This window comes from Octodon degus, unplaced genomic scaffold, assembly GCF_000260255.1.
Source record: "Octodon degus isolate 3935 unplaced genomic scaffold, OctDeg1.0 scaffold00233, whole genome shotgun sequence".
In the NCBI taxonomy this organism is placed as follows: Eukaryota; Metazoa; Chordata; class Mammalia; order Rodentia; family Octodontidae; genus Octodon; species Octodon degus.
In genome coordinates, this window is record NW_004524809.1 from 1,078,408 (window position 1) to 1,088,551 (window position 10,144).

Consider the following 10,144-nt stretch of genomic DNA (forward strand, 5'->3'; position numbering starts at 1 on the left):
GAAGTCGGCAGAAATTCTGAATTGATTTTTAACATAGTAAATAGCAAGCCTGAACTATGTCACAAGACCAAAAACTAAGTTAAAAATAAATAAATGATTCCTACCAGACTTAAACACCATTTACATCATCTGTGCCTCCCCCCCAGTTCTCCTGTACACCCTGATTGAGCTGAAGCCCTCTCTACGGCTCCTGCTAACTTCTCAGCCAGGGAGGCTGTTTCTGTAAACAGCAAATAACCCAAGCCCATGAGGGGCAGGGACCCCAGGCTGGTGGCAGCACTGCCTGCAGTCGCGAGCTCTGTCCCAAGCGCTGCCGTGGGTTCCGTGGGCCCAGGCTCTGTTTGTTGGTGCTGTCTGTGCTCCCAGCACCTCTGACAGGGGCCACATGTGTGTTGAGCCGCCTCCTCTGAATTTCTGACAGAGGAGACTTCCTGGCCTTGGTGCGTTCATCGGCGTGGACAGAATAGGATGGACTTGAAACCCTCACTGTTCAGAGCCAGGCCGCTCCCCCTGCCGGAGCAGCCTTCCTGGCAGTCTAATCTTGCTGTGAGGATGGCCTGCAGTGGTCCTGCTGCTGCTACTGCTCCTGCTCCACCCAAGCCTGCGCCCCAGGCTGCGCCCCCAGCCCCCTGCTGACTACTGAAATGCCAAAAATGCCTTTGGAATTCTGTTTACATATTCTTCCACTTCTCCTTTTTCCTTTTAGGCTCAGTCAGGGATGGAGACACCGTTGGATGTCTTGTCCAGAGCCGCCTCTCTGGTGCATGCTGATGACGAAAAGCGTAAGTCAGCAACGTGTTTTTAAAGGAGTCTATGCGAGTGCTTTTCTCGGTGTGCCTTGCTGCCGCAGTGAGTTAAGACCACTCGCTGTCCTGCACTGTTTTGGTCTGGCGGCCACCGGCTTTGGTCGTTTCCTCAGACAACAGCCTGACATTCTCATGTTTTGTTGTTGTTGAGAACCAGAACATGTTTCAGAAACAGAACCAGAACATGTTTTTCTTTCCCATGTGCTGGAATGTAGCCCAGTACCTGGCATGTGCTAGGCATGTGCTCCTCACTGAGTGCACGCCTGCCCGTAGTCACCGAGATTCTGGGGGAGAAGAGACCTCTCCCTTGTGGTGGGCAGGGCAAGAGGGAGAACTCTAGATTTGAGAGATTAGTGTTCATTCTAAAGTGTATTTGTTTTTAAAATGTTCTTGTTTAACATTGCTAGGGCGATAGCTTGGTGGTCTGAGTGCCTACAACTGGCAAGTGCAAGTACCTGGGTTTGATCCCCAGTGTTGCATGCTGTGCGGGCCCCAGAAGCGCCATGCTGACCCCGAAACCAGGCTTGGTGGCACACGCCTGTAATCCCAGCACTGGGGTGGCTGAGACAGGAGGACCTCTATGAGTCTGATAGCGAGATACTGTACCAAATAAATAAATAAAGAATAAATGGTAAAAAGTGAATTAGAAGAAATGTTCTTGTTTAAGGTTAAAATTACTCACTGATGCCCGGCATGGTGGTGCAAACCTGTAATTCCAGCACTTGGGAGCCTGAGGCAGGAAAGATCTCTGTGAGTTCAAGGCCAGCCTGGTTTGTATATTGAGACTTTAAAAAGAAAAAAAAGTTGCTCACTGAATGGTATTGTAAGCCCTGGGGAGATAGCTCAGTAGAATAAGTGCTTGCCTGGCAAGCACAAGGGCCGGAGTTCAATCCCTGGTTCCGCAAAAAGGGAAAATGAATGATATTGTAAGAATTGTTGTTTTCTCAGGAGGTTGGTTTTGAATTTGTGATCCTCCTGCCTCAGCCTCCCAGAGTGCTGGGATTACAGGTTTGCATCACCATCCCTAGCTCCAATTTTGTTTTACAGTAATTTAAAAACTGACTAAGAGAGGGCTGGTGAGGTAGCTCATCAGACTAAGCACCTGCTTAGGCAAGCGCAGGGACCAGGGTTCACTCACCCCGCACCACATGCTGTGCCAGTCCCTTTTTCCAGTGCACTGAGCCAGCCACGTAGGCTGGGTGTGGTGGTGCATGCATATAATCCCAGGGCTGGGGAGGGTGAAAATGGGGATCAGTAGGAGCCTGAGCTGCCTAATGAGATCCTGTGTCAAATACATTAACAAAAAAAGAAAAAAAAACTAAGAAGGAAGGAGGGGTACTTTGTGCTAATATACAGAACCACACCTTGGTGGATCTTTAACAATAATTATAATAGACCCTTGATTTACAAATTCAATTTATTCCTGAGAGCTTTGAAGGCTGAGGCTCCTCAGTGCAGCCTTCAAAGTCTCCTGTACACAGGCAGATCTCAGTGTCCTTAGAGAGACACTGGCCCAGGATTTCTCAACTAATCCCACTCAGGAAAGGATGCTGTAATGTTCCTTTCAGAACTCTTTTAGGGTTTAGCCTGTACTTGAGAGCATCAGGAAACACAAGCGGCTGGCATTCAGATCATAACTAAGACTTTGGTTGTAGGTTAAAACTAAAATTCCAATCATAACCCAAGCTGTGATGTCAGGCTAGTTGTGACTCAAAGGTCCATTGTACCATGAATATTTTGGTGATTACAAAATATTTTGTTTTTATTAGTGTTACTCATATCTTCTGTGTAATAAGACCTGGAACTGCTTCTTTCTTCACTCAGATTTAAAATATTAGGAAAAAAATTAAGGCTGATCTTTTATGAAGTGTAAGTTTTCGAAGCTGCCCCACTTTGCAGTTTATTTCCTGTGAGTTGGTCGCCTAGCATATGCATGTCTTTGAAATGTGAGGTCTGCCCCAGATGACTGTTCCTTTTTTTAGCCTCAGTTTCCTTGTTAGCAAAGGCAGTAACATTTCCTGCTTACCTAGTGTTTGTGGGGATTGCAGGTTCCCACCTGTCTCCTGGCTCCTGGCTACGGCCGCCTTGCTCTGCTCCCAGCACCAACTGGCCTCTGACTGGACCCCTCCTGGGCTGACTGTGACCCTCACTTCCTTGTTGCCCCTTACCCGCGATCCTCATTATGGTAGTGACTGGAAGACATAGCCATGAGGGATTGTCCCCAGACTTTTATCGGTGTGTTTGTTTTGAGATGAGGTCTCACTATGTAGTTGTAATTGGGTTTTGAACTTTCCATACAGTACAGGCTGGCCTCAAACTCACTGTGACCCTCCTGCCTCACCCTCCAGAGTGCTTGGATTATAGGTGTGTGCCACCATGCCTGGCCTCTTTACACTTCACATGGATTTAGTTGTTGGTTTATAGGTGGGCAGAAGTGCCTGATGATGAGGTTTAGTTATTCCTTGCTAAGGAAGCTGAGCTCGGGACATTGTGTGTCATTCCCAAGGACACAGGCTAGGGACAAAATCCTTCAACCACAGAGTCCTTCCTACCTCTAAGGATGCAGACCATGAGGCTGGCCAGATCAGCTGTCCACACGATATGGACCAATGAGAGAGCCGACTTGGGCGCCCCTGCCCTGTGCGTGGCAATAGTTGGACTTCCTTTTGTATGGCACCTGAATTTAATTAGGGGTATAAGTTAAAGTGCTGTCTATAACCAGGGAAAGTACAGGCTGTGACCTCAGGGTCTTGTATCCTGGGGATGTTGGGTAATTCTCTTGCTTTTTCCCTCTTTCTCAGCCTTTGGAGAGAGTTCTCTTGGGTCAGAAATTTTGATCAGCTTGGAGGGAGATCTGCCCAGTTTCCAACTCCATGAGGGACTGCTGAAGGCTTGCATGGGAGGGCCCCAAGTGGGGGAGGGCCCCTTACCTCAGGGGCAGATCTGCATACAGATCCTTGAGCTGCAGGGTCTGCAGGGATGTGGACATTTCCATGCGTATTGCACAGGGACAGTGTATGGGGAGGGGGCCCTGCCCTGGACCCTGTCCTGAACCTCTCTGCCTCTAGTGGCCCGGTAGGGTCAGGGGCAGCCAACCTGGTTCAAGGACCTGTCTGTGGGCTGGCCTGACGCCTATGCTCAGGGCTCTTCATGGAGTGACGCTGGGCATCTTTGCATGAGTCTGTGAAAGTCCAAGTGGTGCAGGCAGCACCAGCGGTGCACGCCATGTCTCTCGGTGGATTTCTTAGTCTTATCTGTGCTGGCCCAGCCCAACTCAGCTTTCTCTGCCCTAGATTAATTCTGGTTTGGCTTTGTTCTAGACTGCTTACACTTTGGGGGCCGGGAACATTCTCCCCGACACTTTGAGAGTCTGTGTGTAATCTGATGTGGGTGTCTTATTACGAGCACAGCAGTGTCCCGTTCCTTGGGCTTGGCTTCCCGCTGTGTCTCCATGACCTGAATGATGCGAGTGACTTCTTGATGGCTCCTGGAGCTCTGAAACTTGGTCATTTTGGGGGGTGGTATTGTTCTGGCCTTTCGAAGGGAACAGGATCCGTTGTGACTTGAGTGTCTAATACCCGATAGCCTTAAGGTTTCATTATGTCTGTAGAGAAGAATAAAAACAATATCTCAATAGTACGCTGGGAGCTGGGACAGAGTGAAAGGGTGGTTTTGTAGCAGCTCAGTAGTTACTTATCTGGGCAGCTGAGAAGGAATACATTTACTTAAAATAATCATCAGACAGCTTGGGAGGCGTTGATTTTATCAGTATTCAGGGCAGTCCTGGAACGGACTTCATGAAGACGAAACCAGATCGTTCATGCTGGGCTGGGAGGGCTTGGACTTCTTACAACTTCTTTTTTTTTTTTTAGTATTAGAGATTAAACCCAAGGCCTTTGCACTGAGTTAAGTCCTCAGCACCCCTTTGATTTTTTTTTTTTTTTAATTTTAATTTTGACACAGTTCTTCCTAAGTTACTAAACTGCTCAGGCCGGGCTCAAATTTGCTATCCTCCTGCCTCAGCCTCCTGGAGTGCTGGGATTACAGGCATGCACTATCATGCCTGGCTCTGTCTTTTTTGAATAGTGACAGTTGACCAAGTTGAGAGAACAGGGCACTTTTGCTGATAAACGTAATAATAGTTTGTTGTACCTTTAACACTGTACCTCATTTTATTTTGAAGATTACAGAAATATTTCACTTTTGGTAATTTCTCTCTTGTATATTCTGGATTATAAAAACTGGGAGGTGCTTTTTTCCTTGCTTAGATTAAAGTCTGTGCTAATGGTATTTTTGAAACACAATCTGTTTGCATTGCTCAGGCTGTTCTTGAAATCCTGGCCTCAAGTGGTCCTCCTGCCTGAGCATCTTCTGTGCCAGAACTTTGGGTGCATGCTACTGTATCTGACTAACATCATTTTTTAAAAAGTGCAGCTTTGAGTCTTGAGGGTTTGTATGGAGGGACTGTGTGTTACTGGTCTGCTTTCCCATTGCAGAGACACAGGACCTGACATCTGTACGTTAAAGGAGGAGAGGTCTGACTTGGCTCACGATTTCAGGGGATTTGGTCCATGGTTGGTGGGTCCCAGGAAGAAATGTCCTCGTGGAAGGCTGTGGTGGAGTGCCAGAGAGGTAGAAAGGAACAGGGAGCCAGGTGGAGCGTGGCCACACCTCCATTACTCACCCAGACGTGGATAAATGCTCGGGACAGTTGCCTGGCCATCTGTCTCCTCCCCACTGCACCCTGGCTAAGCGGGCACCACTGTCAGACCCATTTTGCAAATGAGGGAACTGAGGCTTATGGAGAAAGATCATTGACCCAGGGACACTCATAGGAGATACATGTAGAGCACACACAATCCCATGAATGCATCTGCAGGAGGCTTTACCTGGAGAACATGCCCCTCCTCTGAATCAGCAGCTCTAATCCAGGAGTGGCTACACTGGCTGGCATTGAGGAAGAGAGCTACCTGCGTGCCTGTGCCCCCCACCCTGGAGCCTCTCTCCCTGGACAGTTTCCTCTTCCAGGAACCCCTGTGTTCCCTGCAGGAAGGGAGTTTGGTCTCTTCAACATGTGCTGCTTCATGCAGCACTGGGACCCTGCTATACGGGGCCACAGCAGCTTTCAAAGGTGATGTTGTTGGCTGTCCATCCTTCTCCATGTGCCATGGGGGGCCCTTTGGTACTGAGGTAGGCCCTCAGTAAACACTCATAGTAATAAAGTAGCTGCCAGAGTAAAAGGGGAATTAGTTAATTTGACAACAGTGAAAGTGACTCGTTGTCACCCTCATGACTGAGAATGCACAAATTCAAAAAAATCCTCTGCTCCTCTTGATACCAAGATAGCACTTGGTAGCTTCTGAAATGTTTCTCTTTGGTTGTTACAACAAAAGCATTCGGTGTTTACTGTGTGCCTCAGAGGCCTCAGGGCAGGAAGTCACCAGGTCCTGGGCCTGGCTCCTTGGGACTGTTTTCCTGTCCCTTCCCCTCAGCCTGAAGGCTGTAGAGATGAACCCAGGTCCTTGCACATGTGAAGCCAGTCTCTGTCACTGACCTGCACCCCAGTTCCCATGTCAGCTCCCTTTGTTTCTTTGTTCTTTTTAGTTTAATTAATTTATTTTTTGAGTTAGGGTCTCACTATGTAGTTCACACTGACTTTGAACTCACTGTGTAGCTCAGGATGGCTTTGAACTCACTGTGATCCTCTTGCCTCAGCCTGCTGAGTGGCGGGATTAAAGGGTTGCACCACCATGTCCAAATAGCCTCCTTTTGCTTTTTAAAATAAGCATTGACTTTATTGTACCTTTTAAAGGCCGTAGACACTTACAGCTAGATGTGGTGAAACATCTCTGTAATCCCAGCACTCAGGAGGCTGTAACAGGAGGATCAAGAGTTTGAGGCCAGCCTGGGCTACACAGCGAGAATTTATCTCAAAAAAAAAAAAAAAAAAAGTTCTAGACACTAATAATATGTCTTGTACTTTGTTTTTCCCCCCTTTTTTGCAAAATGGCATTAACAATATCTTTTCCCTGTAATTTCTCTACTTTAAAAATCTCCATCAAACACCAGCTGGGGCATGTATTTGTATTATGTGCTCATTTAAGCCAATCTCCATTTGGGCTGTCCTTGTAATCTGTGCTGGCTTCCCACAGTGGCCCTCTGGTGTCCTGTGGAGACAATGCTGGCAGGTCTCTGCTCTTTTGATAGTTTTATATCAGTTCATATTAGCATAATAAGTGTTAGGAAGGGTATCACCACTATGGAAAAGAACATGGCTTGTTAATTAGCATAATGAATATTGACAATGATGCTTCCAAAGGGTAATCTTTCTACACCTAAAGGGTGGTTATTAGGTTTCCTTTAAGTGACTGTTTTTCAATCTTCTAGAAATCCTGTTTTTCTTTGATACACATAAGAATGTTATGAACTATTTTAATGTGATTTGCAATTCAAATGCAGAAATTAGAGTCAGGAACCCTTGAATGAAGTGTTTCTTTTTTCTCCTCTTTCCTTTTGCATTTGAGACTCAGCTCCCTGGCTCTCATCCCTTCTGTCTATGGTTCATGAGTTGCTGCCAGGCCCAGCTCCCTTGCAATTCCATGATGGCCAGAGTCTGGGTCCCCACCTCTTAGTTTCTCAGTCCCACCACAGTCCTCACCCAACAGTGTTTAAATGCACTCTGACTAGGATTGTGTGCCCGAGGTCACTATACCTTTTTCTCTCCCAGTCCTGGGGATTGAACACAGGACCTTTGCACTGAGCTATGTCCCCACACCTTTTTAAAAATTTATATTTTGAGATAGGCTCTTCTTCAGTTTCCCAGGCTTAGCTTGAACTTTTGGTCTTCTTGCCTCAGCCTCCCAGAGTGTTAGGATGATAGTACTCACAGGTGTGCCCTGGACCTTGCCCAAGAGTCCCTGAGGGGAAGGGACAGAAGGCCCTGTTTCTCTTCTGGAGGGAACCACAGTGTGCTGTGGCTTGTTTCTTCTCTCACCGCTGCAGATGCTGCTGGTGCTGCATTGGGACCACCCGGGCCAGAGTGTCTACCCTGGCTGGTGCTGCAGGCCTGGGCATTTGGGTGTTTCTTTTCCCTGCAGAGAGCCAGTTGTTAAAATTTTCCACCATAGAGAATACTGCTTTTCCATGGGAATATGAAACTGGATTTGTCAGATTTTGTGATTGTTAAGACAAATTAGAAACCTGAGTTTTTATATAAAATTTTTAAGTTTAAAAATTCCATGTCAATTAAGCAATGGGTCTCTAAACCCGAATTGGGCCCTTAAACATTTAGCTAGCCTGTTTTCTGGTCTAGTTTCAGTGTTGCTTTGTTTTTGATTCTGTTTTCTTTCTTTTGAGACAGGATCTTGCTAGATAGTCCAGCCTGGCCTTGAACTCATCATGTAACCCAGGCTGGCCCCAGACTTGTGGCGATCCTCCTGCTTCGCCTTCCTGAGTGCTGTGTGTGTGTGTGTGTGTGTGTGTGTGCGCGCGTGTGCCTGCCTGCCTGCCTGCCTGCCTTCAGAAGCACACAACAGGAGGATCACTGTAAGTTCAGAGCCAGCCTGGAATATACAGCAAGATCCTGTCCTAAATAAGTAGAAACAAGCAAGGAAGCCTTACAAAATCTATCTCCTTGCTTTCGCCCTTGAGTGTGTGTGCACACGTGCACGCATGTGTAAATGTGTGTGATGCCATAGGATCTTGCTAGGGTTCATGGAGTTGGTGTTGGCTCTGAGGGGAGCTAAGTAGGCCTTCAGATTGCTATGGCACCCCTGAGGGGTACTGTTGTGTGTGCCCACACACACATTTACATACACACATGCATGCACGCACACGCACACACACACTTGGGCACAGGCAAGGAGGTAGGATTTGAGAAGGCTGGTTCTCTCTCCCTCTCTCCCTCTCTCCCTCTCTCCCTCTCTCCCTCCCTCCCTCCCTCTCCCTCTCTCCCTCTCTCCCTCTCTCCCTCCCTCCCTCCCTCTCTCTCTCTCTCTCTCTCTCTCTCTTTTTCTTTTTTTCTTTTCTTTTCTTTTCTTTTCTTTTCTTTTCTTTCTTTCTGGCAGGATCTTGCTCTGTTGGCCTGGCTGGTGTTGAACTTGCAGTGGTCCTCCTGCCTCAGCTTCCTAAGCATAGGGATTCTAGGTGTGTAGCACTGCACTTGGTTTGTTTTTTAGTTTTGTGGTGCTGGGGATGGAGCTCAGGGGTTCCTTCAAAATGAGACAGGAGCTCACCACTGAGCACAACTCCAGGCCCATTCCCCTCACTCACTGGCCCTTCCTCCATGCCTGGCTTGGTTATTGATGAACCAGAAAGCTCTCTGAAGTCCACTTAAGAATCAGGTGGGCCTGGCTGAAGAGGAAGTCAGCTGTGTGGAGAGGAGCAGAGCTTGGCCAGGTGTGCAGCACAGAGGTGAGAAGCAACACCAGGAGGCAAAGGTGGGCCCCAGCTCAGGACACTGCGCATCCTCAGCTGGACATGCTGGGGGCGCGGGGGGGCTGCAGAATGTTGTGAGGTGCCGCATTTGTCAGAAAACTAGGAATGTGTGAGCTGAAGAACAGCTAAAAAACCCAAAGTTTAGAAGCCGAGCATGGTGGCACACACCTGCAATTCCAGCACTTGGGAGGCTGAGGCAGGAGGATCCCTGTGAGTTTGAGGCCAGCCTGGGCTGCATAGGGAGACCCTGTCTCAACAATGAAACAAACAAACCCCAGGTTGAACACTTCCCTCATGTTTTCCATTTTACTAAAAGTTTGTATCCTTTTACCAGCCAACTCCCCAGTTCTCCCTGAAAGAGAATGTTGATGTCTGCTTTTATTTTTATAAATGAAAATGTGAGTAAACAAAGAAACCTAAAAATAGAACCTCAAGTTGTTTTAACAAAGGAACCTGAGCTGGGTGTGGCTTGGGGCAGAGTCCTTGCCCGACCTCATGAGGCCCTGGGTTCTGTCCCAGCCCCATAGAAAACCAATGAAAAATAGACAGCAAATGAAACCTGTTGTGAATTTCAGGAAAGAAAGAAAATATACAATTATAGAACCTTTAGAAAAGAGGGAAAAAGCATAACTGAGGCTAATATATAAATACAGGCACATGGAACAAAAATGGAACAGAGCTGGCAAAGGAGAGGGTTAAACCAGGTTGGTATTATAGGAAAAGCTGCCAGGGCAGCCAGAGCCACCCATGTTTTGACCCCACGTTTAAGAAGTAGGTTTCTCTGTTATAAAACCATGTAGAGCCTAGATGAACTGATCTTCCTTCTATAAGGGTAACCGCATCAGGACACCAGGCAAGACCAGGAAGGCACAGAGTGGAGGTGTATATTATAATTCAGTAGC

At 47.4% G+C, this 10,144-nt stretch overlaps 1 protein-coding gene across 1 annotated transcript in view; it reads left to right on the plus strand.

The window, feature by feature from the left end:
• Window positions 1–10,144, plus strand: part of Vgll4 (vestigial like family member 4) — a 121,720-nt gene that overhangs the window by 11,494 nt on the left and 100,082 nt on the right. The window contains exon 2 of the mRNA XM_004645609.2: window positions 707–782. Within this exon, the coding sequence (XP_004645666.1) occupies window positions 719–782 (64 nt within the window). The 5' untranslated portion in view covers window positions 707–718. The remainder of the gene's footprint in view (window positions 1–706; window positions 783–10,144) is intronic.